We start from the raw sequence: 17,721 nt of genomic DNA on the forward strand, positions 1-17,721 counted from the left end.
TTTTTCACTTGTTTGAAGTCCTTTTTTATCCGTCTTGCCCATCTGTCTGGAATCGTCTGCTGTGTGTGATGGCTGGCAGCTGTGTTTGTCTCGGTGCAGTGTGTGAGTGGGTTTCTCTGGCTGGCTCCCGCTGGTGGATGTGTCTAAATAGGGAAACGCTGCAGAGTAAGTGACAGCAAGAGAGGCCGACAAGTCCATTCACCCTGATGCACTCTGGGAAATCAAATCCATCGAAACCCGCTGCTTTCATGACTATGGCTGCAGCAGGTGTCTTTCACATAAAATGCGTACAGAGCCTTGAGAAGAAATACACGGAGTTGCAGTGGTTCGTAACGTTTCTTTTTGACAGATATTACAACAAAGTAGCACAAATAAGAGCAATTAGCCTCTAAGTCGATTCAAGAAAATCCATTAGTTGGGTGAATATTTGTTTGGTTGTCAAACTCTTCCTTTCAAATTATGTATTTACATAACATACATAATGATGATGGTATTCCATCTAGAGGCAGTTTCTGATTACCTCAGAAAAGCGCCGGTCCAATGAGGATGGAGTATTTCTGGAGTTACGCCGCCGTAGACCAAGGCTACCCAATCAGAACATCGACACCAGACCCAACCCTCCTACCATCAACCCCACCCAGTCCAGTCCACTGAGCCAGTACAGCCAGCTGTTGTGATGTTGACTGTGCGGTTGTCACAGCTGAGGTCCCCAGCGCGCTGGCCTCGCGGTGTCACCAGATGGTCCTCTTGACGCCGGCCCAAACGGACCGCTTCATGCCCTGGGCGGCGCGGACGTCAGCCCAGTGGAGACGCGTGTTGGGGATCTCGTCCACAGGCTCTGCCTCCTCGCGCGCTCCGCGTTTGGGCGTGGCCACGACCATGGGCAGGGGACCGCGGTGTCCCTGGAACTCGACGACGTGGAGCTGCTTCTTCTCCGCCAATGACTGGTGGGTCTCCTGAGGACGGAGGGGGGAGAGTTCAGAGTTCAGGGTTCAAGGTTCAGGCAGAGACCAGGAGCCTAATCCTCTCTGGGATTGGCTGAGAGCAGGATGATGTTGGTGAGGATGATGCGGCTAGGTCTGACCTGATTGGCGAGTCCGGTGAAGAGTGCTCTGGTGATGTTGAGCAGGTTGACCGAGCCCTCCACCTTGGCGTACATGTCCTTTATCCCCATCAGCTTACAGATAGTGATGACCGCCCGGTGACAGTGCAGACCGTAGCCTGCGGCAACAGAGACCTGACGTCACTCGTCCTCGTCACACACACGCCCGACTGCACAACATCACCCACTCCCCCAGAATCCATTCTCTTTCATGTATATACTGTATGTATATATATATTTTGCATCTTGTATTTAGTCATATAACACTTTGTTTCTTTTCTTAGTGTGTGCACAAAATCTAGGAGCCAACGGAAGAACATTTCACTACTTGTACCTGTATGATGTAGTATGTGACAAATAAATGTGACTTTGAACATGCACGTGGTGCGTGCGCATGCACACACACGCACGCACGCGCGCGCACGCACACACACACACACACACACACACACACACACACACACACACACACACACACACACACACACACACACACACACACACACACACACACACACACAACTCTGATGGACTATGGTATGCTGCTCACTGTCCCTCCTTTTCCCTCTCTCCCTCTCTCTCTCTCTCCCTCCCTCCCTCCCTCTCTCTCCCTCCCTCTTCTCTCTCTCCCTCCCTCTCTGTCTCTCTCCCGCTAACCTGACATTGGTATAACCATCTGGGAAATCTCTGTTGGAAAGTGTTTGGAAAAGGGCAGGCACTCAAAACTTCTTGGCAGGTGATTGAATGAACCCATCAGAAAAGAATCTGAAAAGGTCGTATCACGCTCTAACTTCAACCGCTCCTCGCTGTCAGAAACCCGCCCAGCGTAGCTGCTTGGATTTCAAATTCCTCAGATCCAACGCTGATTGGCGAGATCGTTTTCAATCGGGCTCAAATTTTCCTCCATGGAGAGTATCCAGACTGATTTGCCAGTAACAACGTGAGCTTGTGACATAAGGATGCTCTCACGAGGCTACTCTCCCTCTCCTTCTCTCAACCCCCCCACCCTCTCCCTCTCTCTCTCTCTCTCCCTCCCTCCCTCTATGCCCTCAGGCTACAGTGGCCACAGGGCGTCCATATCAACACGGGGCTTTCACAACTGCTTATATCGTTCCATTGCTCAGGGTTCGCCTCTGTCAGATCGGCTCTCGTCAGCACGTTGTTCCTGGGAGGGAATCGCGCGTGCACGCACGCACACACACACGCACACACACACACACACACACACACACACACACACACACACGCATGCACACACACCTTCATTCTGTTTCTTCATGCGCAACGTGGTTCTCTTGAAAGTGGAGTCGATGTCGTGGTAAACTGTTGGACACAAGAGAGAGGGGCGAGGTTAGCCAAACCGGTAGTGACAGAGATCCAGGGGAGGAGCAGTAGCCCCCGGGTGGCCCCGCCCCTGCTCCTCCCACGGAGAGGAAGACCGTCTCTCCTGATGACTCGCTGCCTCGCGGGTCACTTCCTGCCATCTGAGGGCAGCATCCTGTCCGGCTGTCAGTGGGTTATTGAGAGGAGTCAAAGAGCTCCTCCGGTGTCGCACGCAAACACGCGTATGCGGGCACACACACCCGCACACACACGCAAACGCACACACACACACACACGTCACAGAACATTTGGAGTAGCTGCAGGAGGTCTGTAGCTGTGGAGAGTGTGTGTGTTTGTGTGTGTGTGTGTGTGTGTGTGTGTGTGTGTGTGCGATGACTCACACAATGACAAAGTCCCAGTAAGTGAGACACAGCAACCCCCTACAGAGAGAAACATCCCTATAATCAGGGACTGAGCCTAGTCGCTACCAAACTCTCCCAAAAGTTGGATCATCCACTTACTGAGAGCATTCAATCAGTTTAACACACTCTGTTTCCATAAGAACAGATCAATCTTTTCCATTATTCCTTCAGTGGGAAAAACGAGTTGATCTGACGATCAGGCCGGAGTCCCCCGAGGAGGAAGAGTGTGATCACGGAACGGAGAGGAAGGCTTGGAGACGTGTCTTTCAAATGATTTCTCGCTGGCACGCGCACACACACACACACAAACACACACACACACACACAATTTGGTAACTTACTGGTGCCGTCATTGTATCGTTCTATGTAGTACAGGTAGTGGATAGCTCTGTTCTTGGCCTACAGAGGGAGGAGATGAGTTAAGACTGTGTGTGTGTGTGTGTGTGTGTGTACGTGTGTGTGTGTACGTGTGTGTGTGTGTGTGTGTGTGTGTGTGTGTGTGGGAGGGTACTGTGGTCCTGTGTATTTCCAGTAAAGAGTACGGTATATGCCCAGTGCCCCCCCCCCCCTACCTTCCTGAGCGCAGTGGTACGGTCCGCCGCTTTCCCCAACGCGAAGCCCGCCGCTCCGTTCCCGTTACCCACGGCAACCAGGCAGCTGATGGAGCGTTTCCTGCCCTCTTTGGCCGTCATGTTGAACACGGTCTTCACCTGTCAACAACAACAACAACACCACCGACGCACTGCAACTGTCAATCAACGTCAACGATCAGCATAACTCCACAAGTGACAATCAACAACATTGGGAACTGAAATACATATTAGTCACCAGATCTCTGAGAGAGAGAGAGAGAGAGAGAGAGAGAGAGAGAGAGAGAGAGAGAGAGAGAGAGAGAGAGAGAGAGAGAGAGAGAGAGAGAGAGAGAGAGAGAGAGAGAGATAGAGATAGAGATAGAGATAGAGATAGAGATAGAGATAGAGAGATAGAGAGATAGAGAGATAGAGATAGAAAGATAGATAGATAGATAGATACTTTAATAATCTCTGTGGGGGAAATTTGTGGAATCTCGTCTCGATCGTCTCCCCCCTTCTCCATGACCTTCCTGTCCACTGTCTGTTCTCAGAGAGCCGTCTGAAGTGAACGGACGCGCCCCGGCGTCCCTCAGAGCGCCGTCTGAAGAGAACGGACGCGCCCGCCGTCCCTCAGAGCGCCGTCTGAAGTGAACGGACCCGCCTGCCGCCCCGAGTGCAGGGATTATTACTTTGAACACATCAACATATTGATCCGTCTACCCTTTGGTGTACTTGAGCCCCTCTCTCTGTGCCCATGCATAAGTAAAATTCCTCTAGACATCCAAGGGCAGGGAGCATGTGTGAGTGTGTGTGTGGTGTGTGTGGCGTGCGTGCGCCTCAGTATGCATGTGCGAGCGCGTGTGCGTGTTAGTGCCTGTCCCCTGGGAGACGAGCCCTTTCATTCGGTGTCCTAGACACCCTCTCCGGATTTATGAGGTTCTTATCGACCGCGGCTTCACAGATGAACGGTGCCCTTTCCCCGTTTGCTCGCTTGGCCTCCCTCTGGCCTGATTTACGAGCTGCAGTACCCCTCCAGAGGCAGCAGGGGGCAGTGTGAACACAGCACAGGGAGCCAGGAAGCCGGAGGGGGGGGGGGGGGGCAGGGTGACGGGGCATGGTCATCACCACACACACATGGGCATGCTGGGAGACATTCCCCTCCCCCCCCCCCCCCCCCCCCCACCCCCGGCAGAGAGCATAGTGTTCAGACAGGGGGGGGGGGGGGGGAGTACGCGTCCTAGCAGGCCGGCCAGTAGAGCCAGAGCAGAGACGAGTGGGAGGAGCCAAGCGCAGTCAACACAGAGAGACTGGCTAGGAGGAGCCGCAGCATCAGCATCAGCATCATCATCATCATCATCATCATCAGCAGCAGCTGCGAGCCCTGTGCTGAGAGTCCTGGACCGGGCCGTCTCCATATGGCCAGCAGCGCGCAGGCAGGACGGACGGACGGACGGACGGACAGACGAGCTCAACGCAACAGAGCAGATCTGCTGATGGCGGGGGCTGCTGGGCTGCTGCTGGGCTGCCCCCCCCACCCCCGATCACAGCAGTGTGTGTGTGTGTGTGTGTGTGTGTGCGTGTGAGTCTTACTTACTGGCTGTCTAGTGGAAGTGTAATTTTGTCTAGTGAAAGTTGAAACTTGGAGGGATTTGAACAAAAGCTGCTATAAGCTTAGGAGTTACAAACTCTCACTCACACACACACACACACACACACACACACACACACACACACACACACACACACACACACACACACACACACACACACACATAGCTGAGCTTAGGCTCCGTGCTTCATACACAAATACACACACACACACACACACATGCCAGGGAAGTTTGAAGGACTATCATCTCAAGGCCGTGACACACCAGCCTGACATCAAAAAACTAGTGCCGACGAGGACAACTGCTGTGTCGCCTCGCGTTGCCTCTTTCAGGGCCGACAAGTTTCACTTGAACACACCAAGCGGACAACAGCCAGTAGCCTACAAGCGCGTACGTTTCTGCGCTTGCGTGAGATGAAATAACTCCACACCACCAGGTGGCAGTAGTCTGTATAATCGAGAGGAAACGGAAGACCATCGGATGTATGAAACGTAAACAACACAGCGTTTGTTTAGCTACATATACAGCACTCTCGCTCAGACGGCAATATCTGACAATGTCTACTAAATTGTGTCAATTGAAGAGGTCTGATGAATTGAAATTAGCCCTGTCGTTATCAGCCCTGGCTCCTTGTGTTGTAGAACAGATGAAGAGGATGAAGATGAAGATGAAGGAGAAACAGCACAGAATGCGTGGAAACCTGCATGAATCCTACAGCGACAGTCAGAAACCTTCCCGAACTTGTGTTCGAGAGCTAGAGATAGACGAAATATCTGATGTAAAAAATGTCGCTCGGCACTTTCCTTATCAGCTCCAAGAGTTGAAGGAACTAGTCCGTCCACTCATCCTGAGACAAAACCATGAACTACTGCGATTTTATCTCCGTGTAGCGAAACTCTGCCCTTATCAACAGGTAAGCTTAAGGTTTAGTTAACGTTGCAGCATTTTTACAGATTGTGTATTATGTTTTTCATGGTTTGATAAACGCTAGGATTTTGAATAAAGTGCTTACACTTGTGTGCTACAGTATGTGCTTGTTAATATTTACAGGGGAAAGGCAGTTCAGAGTGGGAGTGTCAACAATTCGGAGACACGTTCCTGAAACCTGTGCATCAATCTACCAGGTTTTAAAAGAGAAATACATGAAGGTATGTGATATATATCTGTTTATAGTTCAGTTTGTAGGCATTTTGATAACAATGGACGACTACAAGTCCATTCCTTCGCAATACAAGCTACTGTATGGTGATGGGCCATACAGTATGCTAAATAGCACTTCCTGGCATATTGGGGATGACAATGGGAGAAAATTGGGTGCAATCACGCCAGGTCACATAGGATACATATGAATGGAGGTGTAGCCCCCATCTGGGCAATCAGCCTGTACATTTCATGGGTTATACAACTCAATCATTTCACCTTGACTCAGGGTCCAAATAAATAACTTGACACGTGCTGCTATGACTGATGAATGTGAAAGAGTGAGTGTCTTAATGTAATGCTAAGTCATCTGTATTGTACTTTGTTTTACTTATTATTATGTTTGTTGTTTTTATCTGTTACCTGTTTACAGGGACTGCAGATGCAAATTAGCCTAAGGCTAACTCTGGTGCGATGCATCAAATGATTTTACATTTATGTTTTAATTGCACATGGTCCCTTCCAAATAAAATTGAAAATGAAAATGAAAACACATTGTATTGTCAGTTCCCAGTGCCCGGACACAGTGGAAGAGTGGCAGCGAGTAGCAGGTGGATCCCAGGCTCAGTGGAACTTCCCAAACTGCCCGGGTGCTCTGGATGGGAAACGCATCGGCATCCGCCCCCCACCAGGAAGTGTCCCAAGAAGATGGAGATGAGACCCTGACCTGCGGCAGCCTCCCTGCCACACACAACCGATGCTACAACACGAGCAAAGCTGCAGAGGGATGAACTACGCTGTGACAGAACCGTAGAAGAAGAAAGACATCGCAGAGAGAGTGTGAGAGATGGAGAGATGGAGAGAGAGAGAGAACATTCTAGCCTGCTCCCAGAGGCAGGGGAATGAGCAGAAGAGTCTCCCAACAGACAGGATTAAAGATTGATGAAAGGAAGAAAAGAGGAAGAGAGATTCACTATTAAGATTGATGAACGGGACGCAACATAATAGAGATAGAGGACAGAGAGAGAGAGGGAGGGGAGGGAGGGCCAGAGAGCGAGACAGACAGAGAGGGACAGACAGACAGAGAGAGAGAGGGAGGGACAGACAGAGAGAGAGAGGGGGAGGGACAGACAGAAAGAGACAGACAGAGGGAGGGACAGAGAGAGACAGACAGAGAGAGAGAGAGAGAGGGAGGGACAGATAGAGAGAGACAGACAGAGAGAGGGACAGACAGACAGAGAGGGACAGATAGACAGAGAGAGGGAGGGACAGATAGAGAGACAGACAGAGGGACAGACAGACAGAGAGGGCGAGAGAGAGGGAGGGGGGGGAGACAGAGAGACAGGGAGAGGGGGGGGAGACAAACAGAGAGAGAGAGAGGGAGAGAGAGAGAGAGAGAGAGAGAGAGAGAGAGAGAGAGAGAGAGAGAGAGAGAGAGAGAGAGAGAGAGAGAGAGAGAGAGAGAGAGAAGGACAAGGACAGAGCTTTCTGGACTCCCACACTAGCAGTCTGGTGGTTAACGGTGGCACACAGGCCCATCTGCTCAGGCTGATTGGCACAGCGAAGGATCATCATTATCACCGCCATCTACCACCCCTACCCACACACACTGGCAAGATACAAACCCTTATACTTGCTTCCTCTCCTCCTAACTGGAGCCCCCGCCACCCCCCCCCACCCCTCCTCTCAAACGGCACACACAGCAGCTGGACCCCCCCCCCACCCCACCCCCGAGCAGTTCCACACGCAGAGGGGACGAGGAACAGACAGACGGCTCATCGCCTATTCGAGCACAGGCCGGTACTGTACCCACACACATTAAGTTCACGTGCAGGCGCACATCCTAGTGACCCCTGGATGAGCCCTCCTCACCTGCCGCTGATCTCACTGTACGTGAGTTCTCGTGTCAACGAGAGTCGATTCCCTCTTAATGTCTCTCGTGAAGTATTTAGCCCATGCTCCATGTTCTCAGCCAATAGGAGCTTGCTCGAGCGTCTCGTTGAGAGAGGTCAGGGAAGAATCTTTACAGCTCACTTTTCTGGCCCCCGGGTGAAACGTTTTTTTTTTGCTTCCCTCTGGAATATTTAGGGATGGGACGTATGCCCACCCCCTCAATTCTCTCTGTAAAGCGCATTGTGTTGCCTCTGTGTATGAAATGCACTATACAAATAAGGTCTGATTTGATTAAGGTCGCGGTATATACTTATACTCGTCCGGAGCGTCAGCAACGGTTGACCGTGCTGGTACGCGGGACATAACGCACCGCAAAATACGAGCGCCGCTACGCGTTGATAAACAGGAAGTAACTTGCGACCTTTACGCTGAACAATGAGCCATTAAATTCAATTCATGAAAAACCTGGAGCTGAAACCCAATAAGAAAGACAATATGACAGGATTCTAATATGAAGTCCTACGAGGTCAACTCCATTTAGAGGGGAAAACTATTACAGCTGACTATTCTGACATCAATTCACCGGGCCTGAGAGAGAGAGAGAGAGAGGGAGAGAGAGGGAGAGAGGGAGAGAGGGAGGGAGAGAGAGAGAGGGAGAGAGAGAGAGGGAGAGAGAGAGAGAGAGAATATGAGACTGGGAGAGCTCTGATTGCATGCTAATGCAGATGGCACTGTTGTTAAGACAGTCTGCCATTATCCAATCAAATCAAAGTTCATCAATCAATCAATCAATCCAGAAAGTGAGCTGTAAAAATTCTTCCCTGTCCCCTCTCAACGAGACGATCGAGCAAGCTCCTGGAAAATGTTTGTCTATTGGCTAAGAACATATACAGAGCAGTAAACATGGACTAGATACTTCATAAGAGAGACATGACTAACAGTAGAGTGCACAAATAGTTAAAGAGAAGTTGCCTATTATGTGTTAGCTATCCCTGTAGTCTCTAATATGATATTTAAGTGAATCATATAACAAAGCACAGTAAGCACTTAGCAGAACAGGCTCATAGAGAATGCCGCAAAGCAGAGATGGGGAGACAGAAAGCAGAGAGCCAAGGGTAAAAAAGGGGTGGGGTTGGCTGGATAGGGACAGCTGACGACACAGAGTGGGAAGGAGCTAGTCACGAGGGGGCAGGGGGCCTTTAGGTGGACCTTGGCCGAAGACGGGGGCTGTAGGGGACAGGGCGTGTCCACAGGACCTGTTTAGAGTGTAAGAGGGAGAGACACTAGGGAGGAGGACAGGGTTAGTGGTTGTACTGGACATCCACAGTGGGGGAGGCACTAGGGAGAGGGGGAGAGGGGATTATATTCCTGGCCATTATATTCCTGTTGTCATTTGCTACTAACTGCCAAGGCTCTCTCCCTCTCCCCCCCTCTCTCTCTCTCTCTATCCCTCCTTCTCTCTCTCTCTCTCTCTCTCTCTATCCCTCCTTCTCTCTCTCTCTATCCCTCCTTCTCTCTCTCTCTCTCTCAGAGGAGGAACACTCCTTCTGCTCTACGGCGGCTGTTGATTATAGTGGAGTGAGCAGAAGCCACGCCGCCAAATCACTTCACCACACATTCACTTTAAACGGACCAGACTTAATTAAGGCCGCAAAGCGGAAGAACATAATTGGGGTGGTTAATCAAACATGAGTGAAGTCATCACAGGCGAGTTTACTGCTACTGCAGTGGCTCGGTGTGTGTGTGTGTGTGGAGGAGGGATGGAGGATATGTCCTGGCTGGTGCGGAGTCAGTGGGACTTGTCACTGGCACAGACAGGCCCATCTGCGAAATAGGCATTGCGAGGCCTTTATGCACTATGCATGCACGTCTTTTCTTCCATATGCCCCCCCCCCCCCCCCCCGAGACGGCTCTAAGTCACGAAAGCGCAGTGTTTCCAGCGATGTCTTCGTTACTTCCGGCAAGTTAACTTAGCGCACCACCATGCACTAAAAGTCCAACAGCGGCCAAAACGCGAGGCCCTCTAAAGCCACGAGACCCATGTGTGACCGGCCCTTTCGCCCCTCCCTAGCGTGGCCCTGGGCACAGCGTGTGTACGTTTGATTGGATCGGATGATACCGCCACGGGGATTCACGACCAGACGACCGGTCGGCTAATTCGGGGAACAGAGGGCAGTCCTCTGAGAATACTTTCAAGGTTGTTCACTTTGCAAACACATCAGAATAACACTTCCATCTCCTTAATGAAATCATTGAGGGGGGGGGGGTAGACAGAGAGAGAGACAGAGGGAGAGAGAGAGGACAGAGAACTTGGGGAATGAACAGTGTGTGACTTTATCCACTGGAACGGGTCCATGTGCACCCCTCCCCCTCCTCTCCCCCCACCCTCCCCTCCTCTCTCTCCCCCCACCCTCCCCCTCCTCCCCTCTCCTCTCCCTGTCCAACGCAGGCGATAGCCCCCGGGCTAATAGCATTTTACTCTTGTCCTTGGGAGAAAAGACCCTTTTCCGGGAAGCACTTTCATTACACCAAATTTATTGGGGGGGGGGAGGGAGCGGGGGGAGATGGAACTCAAACTCATCCGTCAGTTTCCGGGGGACCTCGGTAACGGGCGCTCGGCGTTGCCCATCGCGAACGCGGAGCGGCACAACGAGAGCGCGGGGGGGGGGATTATCGATACGACGACGCGGACCGGACACATCTCATTAGTTGAGTGCTGCGGCCTCCGACGTTGGCTGCATTACAATGCGTGGCGCAGGTGGGCAGCGCGCCCTTTGGGGGAGACGCGCCAGCGAGAGCGGCCCCCGGGGGAGACGCGCCAGCGAGAGCGGCCCTCCGGGGGAGACGCGCCAGCGAGAGCGGCCCTCCGGGGGAGACGCGCCAGCGAGAGCGGCCCTCCGGGGGAGACGCGCCAGCGAGAGCGGCCCTCCGGGGGAGACGCGCCAGCGAGAGCGGCCCTCCGGGGCAGACGCGCCAGCGAGAGCGGACTTCCGGGGGAGACGCGCCAGCGAGAGCGCGCCCTCTGGGGGAGACGCGCCAGCGAGAGCGGACTTCCGGGGGAGACGCGCCAGCGAGAGCGGCCCTCTGGCCTTCGGTCCCTCCCAAGGACTGGAGGACTGGAGCCTTCAAGTTCACCCGTCCATATAAGAGATATGAATATGACATGAAACCACACACACACGCGCGCACACACACGCACGCACGCAAACACACACACACGCGCAAACACACACACACACACACAGTGCTGCTGGACTCTAGTTATAATCGCAGCATTTATCTATTATGCACACCCAAGTCCCAGATGAAAAATGAAACAGCGCCAGCCCCAAACCTAGCATAATGCATCACACTGGAACTAAAGTACACAGCCAAGGATGGCGTGTGTGTGCGTGTGTGTGTGTGTGGGGGCTGGGGGGGAGTAATACACTGGAGAGAAAGAGAGTGTGTTTGTGTGTGTGTTTTCAAAGGAGAGTGTATCAATATGTGTATGTCTGTGAAAAAGAAGATAGGCAGTGTGTGTGTGTGCGTGTGTGTGCAAAAGAGAGAGGCCATGTGTGTGTGTGTGTGCTTCTGCGTGTTTCTGCGTGTGTGCGTATCTGAGATAAGAAGTCCATTCCAGCAGGTAGAGATTGGCTGTGTTTCAGGTCTCGTCTCCAGGGTGGGTATCTGTGGCGTTGTGTGTCTGTCATCCCTGTGTTTCAGGTCTCGTCTCCAGGGTGGGTATCTGTGGCGTTGTGTGTCTGTCATCCCTGTGTTTAAGGCCTCGTGTCCATGGTGGGTATCTGTGGCGTTGTGCGCCTGTCATCCCTGTGTTTCAGCAGCCTCGGTGTCCAGGGTGGGTATCTCTGGCGTTGTGTGTCTGTCATCCCTGTGTTTCAGGCCTCGGGGTCCAGGGTGGGTATCTGTGGCGTTGTGTGTCCGTCATCCCTGTCTTTCAGCCACTGCATCCACTCCACGCATAACTCAATCAGCTTAAAAACAGACGGACTTCATTACCCAGAGATCTCTCCTGGGGCTGCATGAGGGAGGCTGGATGCACCATGGAAACTACACCCACCAAAGTGCGCGCGCGCACACACACACACACACACACACACGCACGCACGCACGCACGCACGCACGCACGCGCACGCACGCACACACACGCGCACACACACACACAAACACAGCATATAATATCAGCCTATCCATCTCCTGTCAGTGAGTCCCTCTCCTGTGTGTGTGTGTGTGTGTGAGTGAGTGCGAGCTGCCTGGGTGCAGGTTGGGTGGAGTCTGGTTCCAGTATCTCTTCATCCGAATACACAGCCTATATTCCAATATCCCGTGTGATGAGGTGAGCCCTGATAACGGCCCTCCACTAATATCCTAGCACCTCCTGTGCGCTAACCGTATCACGCCAAGATGCATCCTGCTTCCTCCCTTTTACCCAAACATAAAACTTCATCCAAGTAGATAATCACTTCTGGGAGTGGAATCCCACGTCACATCTAGCCTGGTGACACCATCCGCTCCCCTTCGGAGAGCTTATCAGAGTTTGGAGCTTCTTTTGATCTGATCTGAATGGTTCGTGTAACCGGAGCTACGACAGGCGAGGGGGGAGGGGGGGGGGAGGTAGAGGGGGGCACGACGCAGCCTGATCTGATCAAAACCCTGCTCTCTCGCTGTCTCTTGAGGAACGAGGAACCTCCGCCGTGCCTGGCTTCAAACGCACGTCTAAAAGCAGCGTTGGCGCGCGCCTCTCCCGTCGCTCCGGCTAATAGACCCGGTTCGGGTCAGGTGAGGCCAGGCCGATGACGTCACCCACCGGCGGTGCCAGGCCACGTCCTCGGGAAGGCCCTGTGGCCCGGAACGTCGGCGGAACCCGTAAACGGCGATGGCGGAGCGGAGTAGAGAGAGAGGAGCGCGCAGCTGCCCGACCGCTTTCTTAATATTGCGATGTTGACTTTTGGCACCGCGGCCCACTGGGGGTGTGTGTTCTCATATTGTACCCCCTTGTTCCCAGGACAGATCTGGCTCCAGCTTATTCAAACAGTGTTTGAACGGGACTTACCTCGATCACACGGGAGTCGAAGTCTTCATACGTCTCTGAAGGGAGAGAGAAGAGAGAGAATATTTGATTAAAACAAATACGTGGGAGTACCATTCACAGAGAACTTTTCACTTTATTAGCACCCAACGTTTGGGATTGGGTCGACCGTGTCTGCAACCGTCTGGGTTTAGAAGATCAATTCAGATCAAGCAAATAGGCTTCAGATAAAACATTTACCAGTAATTACACTGGGAATAGGAGTCGAGGAAACTCCCACAGCCAATCAGAGGGAATTAGCAGCTAGCTTTCAAGTGCATAAATAAAGGGGTGATGAAGTAGAGAGGAGAGAGAGAGAGAGAGAGAGAGAGAGAGAGAGAGAGAGAGAGAGAGAGAGAGAGAGAGAGAGAAGAGATAGTTTATTGACCTTTATCCGAACGAGAAAAGGAAATCAGATTCGGGGGATATTAATTAATTGTCTAGAATGAAAACAGCACTGATAACCTGTGTTTAACCTAGAAAATATCTAGCTGTTTATTTACCTACTTAAAGGTCTCATGTTGGTTAAAAGGTGGAGTATGCAGACTGTGATGTCCTGTTAGACTTGTTTGTGAAAGATTTTGAAAAATGCAACCAACAAAACCCCTGCCCTGCCCTCCAGGCCTCTCTCAGAACCCCCTCCTCCAAACTGGGGGGGAACAAATGACACTCGCTAGGCAGGTAAGTTATTCAATCATTTAAAAAATTATTGTATGCACTTATTACAGTCCTAAAACTTCCACAGATTATGGATTTATTTCATTTTAGTGTCAGTCCTCTCAGAACACTTTCTTTATTGATTGCTGTCGAGATGTAATGAGAACTGCAAAGAAATATATAACAAAGTTCTAATGAGCCAAACCGCATAGTGATGACAGAAACCGCAGGGCTGGCCAGGTAGGGTCGGCCCAGCCCAGCTCGACAACCCGGGCCTAGCCGCCAGAACCGGGACAGCTCCCCTTGTGAGGGCGCTAGAGACGCAGGGTTTGGACTGGGGTGTGTGGGGAGCCCGGAGGACCCCCCCCCCCCAGGACGACGCCACAGAGGATCTGGAACACGGCCACCTCCATTCATTTGGACGTGGGCTCAGAAGCCAAAATGTCTGTTTTAGTTAAATTGATGGAACCAATTTCCACAAGGTCACTAGTTTTGTGAAGACTTCCCATTCACATTCATTAACAGCCAAGCAGAGCAGTAGTGGAGGGAGTAGTGGGCTGGTTCAGAGACTGCAGACAGTAGTTTACAAGATGTACATTTGAGACAGCCAATGACATGTTAAATCTATAGTCTATAGGCGAGATATAGTTTTCTATGAAGTCAATAATTTTAATGTACAGACACTTTATTTTCATCCACCTGACTCTATTGAGGTAGCCTACAGAATCCATCGACACGGATGCATGTAGGCTACCTGAGTGTTACAAGAGCAACTCTGATAAAAGTTGGAAAGGAATAAGGGATTAGTCGTCTAACACTTCACTGCTTATGGAACAACAGCGGCTCGTTGCGCTGCCAAATGGGGAGGCACGCAATATCAGCATAGCAGGGATTATCCAATTTAACATTACACGATGTTCATGTGCACGATGCGCATCCAAATTCCAAAACCGTAGCCTCGCTACGTGCGTGACAATGTTTACATAAGGAAATGATTAATGAACGAAATGGCAAGTGCTCTTGGCCACGCCCACGCTGCAGGCTACTTCATTCAAATGGGAGTGAATATTAATGAATGCATGAATGTCTTAAAACACTTATGGAAATCAGAGAAAATCCAGAGTAATCAGAGGTAATTAAAGGATAATAGGATTTCATAGTGCGTCCTTGTGATGTTTGTTTGATTAGGATTAATGAAAATGGTGACGCTTCCGGCACAGCTAAAATGGATTAAAAAAATATGACACTTCTGGCACAGACAAAATGGTTGAAAAAGTGAGTCGATTGGTGAGCGACATTGTGCTTAAAGTCTGAAAACAGCAAGAAAGGCTAAACTGGGTTTGTTGACCAAAAAGAAAAATGAACTGAAAAAGATCATAAAGAATGCATGTTTAGCCCTGTTTTAAGGTTACTTATGATCATATACAATGGTTCAGATCAAAACGTTGACAAAACTAGAAATCGAGAGTTTAACATGTTTTTGAATGATTTTTCAAGATGCCCACCCACATCCATTGTATGACCTAAACGGTGGTAGAGCAATTATCAGACTTTCTCAAAAGTCCTAGTTTTGTCAACGTTTTGATCTGAACCATTGTATATGATCATAAATAACCTTAAAACAGGGCTAAACATGCATTTTCCCTTTACTACTCATTTAAGCTCAAGTTAAAAATGGAAACTGAGTTTTTAAAGCTGTGTAAGGAAATGGATGACTTGCATGTGTCTGTAAAAAAGGTGATGTCTGCTCAGGAGGCAGAAAAGGAATAAAATAAGTGGTATGAACCCAGAATAACAGTGAGAACTGAGTGAGAAAATCCCACGCCTAGTCAGTGGTTTAACTTGGAGCTGGATTTTAATTTTGAAGGCAGTCTGTTTCAACGCACCATTGTACTGCAATCTTGTGCCCTCTCGACAGGCAGGATGTCTTGATCAAAATACAGATTCTTGATCTCCTTGGCTCGATCCTCTTCCGGTATGGAGAGGATCAATGCTCTGTTATTACTGATCCACTTGTTCAGTTTAAAGCCACCTCTGGCACACAGTGATCAGGTTGTGAGCCAGGGCCAGTGCTTCACGCTCACTCTCCACAGATTTGACACGGTCGTCTACATAGACACTTAGCACTGTTGAGATGGTCTCTCAAATCTGTCCATGTTGTCCTTTGCGCACTGCTGCAGAGCAAAATTTGCACGACTTGGAGAAGATGTAGCTCCAAATACATGCACGGCCATTTTGTACTCTTTAAGCTCCTTGCTCCAGTCTCCGTCAGGCCACCAGAGAAACCTTAAGAGATCAGTCTTCTTCTGGGACCCTGAGCTGATGAAACATCCCTTCAATATCACCCATGAAGGCAATAGGTTTCTGGCGCAGTCTGGTAAGAACTCCGACAAGACTACTTGTCAAGTCAGGACCCTGTAGGAGTTACATTAAGGCAGATGCCTTGGTAGCTAGCACGACGCTCGCGGTCAGTGAGTCAGTAGTCTGACTCAACGGATGTAGGTTTTGGCAATAAAGCTTGTCATTTGTTGTCACACTGCCCACTCAGTGGCGAGACTGGCGACGCAAATTAATCGGATTCGGGCCGAGAGATTCGATCCAGACTATTTTGCAAGAGCACCGTCGCTGCGTCCGAGGCTGGCTCCGCCCAAGACGACTGTGATTGGTTTAAAGAAATACTGCGTCCCCCCCCCCCCCCTATTGCAGAATGGTAATATGTCCAGCCAGACCCGTCTCCGGCGCTGGCACAGCGTGAACGAAGTGTGGAGATAGGTCTGGCTACGCGAGACTAGCGAGTCAGTTACTAGGTCTAGTTTGCCAGATCTGTCCAGGATTGAGCTCAGAGCTGAGGCTGCCCGTCTTGTGAGGTCTGCGTACTGTAATTCTCTAACCATGATTAAACATTACACTCTTTGCAATACAGGGGTGTGTGTGTGTGTGTGTGTGTGAGAGAGAGAGAGGGGTAACAGCTGTGAAGGAGAAAGGTCATTTACAGCTCAGCCCCGTCCACTCGGGCACACTGCAAATCCATCACTACGACGACCAGACCAATAGCCACTGCGCCCAGGAAATGTAATAGCAATACCCCCCCCCACCGGAAAATATATTTTAAATAACCTAAATAAATGGTGAGTGTTGTGAACCGGCAGGAGGGGAATTACAGGGAGATTGCTCTGTCTGCAGGGAGCCACTGCCATCAATAGAGATGGGGGAGGAGAAGGGGGGGGGAGGAGGAGGAGGAGACAGGTGGAAAATCTGCGTTTGATTATGGTCCTCTCAGGGCAGAGAGGAGAATCGGGGAGAGAGAGAGAGGGAGAGGGGGGGGGGAGGGAGAGGGGGGGGGGGGAGAGAAGAGGAAGAGAGAGTGGAAGAGAGAGAGAGAGAGAGAGAGAGGAGGAAGAGAGAGCTAGGGAGGGGGAGCAAGATAGGAGGAAGAGAGGGGAAAGAGGGAGTGTGTGTGTGTGTGTAGGGTGAGAGAGAGAGGGGGAGAGAGGTAGGTAGAGAGAGAGATAGGAGGGGGAGAGAGAGAAATAAGAGGAAGCGAGAGAGGGATGGAGGGAGAGAGAGGGACAGAGGGAGAGAGAGGGATGGAGAGACAGAGGGATGGAGGGAGAGAGAGGGATGGAGGGAGATGATGGCCAGACATCATTTTATTGCTACCACTCTGCCTGTGTCCAGGGATCATAGTTACATGTATTATAATTTCCGTTGTTTCTTATCATATATCAGCAAATGAACCTGGTGAAATCTGTAGTGTTGGTGAAGTGAATACACGTCAAAGCATTTCCTGATGTTGCGACTGGCGGTGATATTGCACGTCAAGTTTTCCTGGCCGGTTCCTGACTCACCCAACGAGCGACGCCGCCATGTGGCGCATCAGGAAGGAACACGAGCGCCGCTCATTTTGTAAACAACGCGGACAGGCCAGGAAAAA

General features: G+C 50.9%; 1 protein-coding gene across 1 annotated transcript in view; it reads right to left on the bottom strand.

Annotated features, from left to right (window-relative positions):
• Window positions 1-325: 325 nt before the first annotated feature.
• Window positions 326-17,721, bottom strand: part of mrps5 (mitochondrial ribosomal protein S5) — a gene marked incomplete at its 5' end in the record, with an annotated part of 24,007 nt that continues 6,611 nt past the window's right edge. Inside the window, 6 exons of the mRNA XM_084461409.1 lie at window positions 326-956; window positions 1,085-1,221; window positions 2,363-2,425; window positions 3,189-3,246; window positions 3,420-3,557; window positions 13,116-13,150. Coding sequence (XP_084317535.1) covers window positions 732-956; window positions 1,085-1,221; window positions 2,363-2,425; window positions 3,189-3,246; window positions 3,420-3,557; window positions 13,116-13,150 — 656 coding nt within the window. The 3' untranslated portion in view covers window positions 326-731. The remainder of the gene's footprint in view (window positions 957-1,084; window positions 1,222-2,362; window positions 2,426-3,188; window positions 3,247-3,419; window positions 3,558-13,115; window positions 13,151-17,721) is intronic.

The sequence above is a fragment of the Borostomias antarcticus genome (assembly GCF_949987555.1).
Source record: "Borostomias antarcticus genome assembly, chromosome: 2".
NCBI lineage: Eukaryota > Metazoa > Chordata > Actinopteri > Stomiiformes > Stomiidae > Borostomias > Borostomias antarcticus.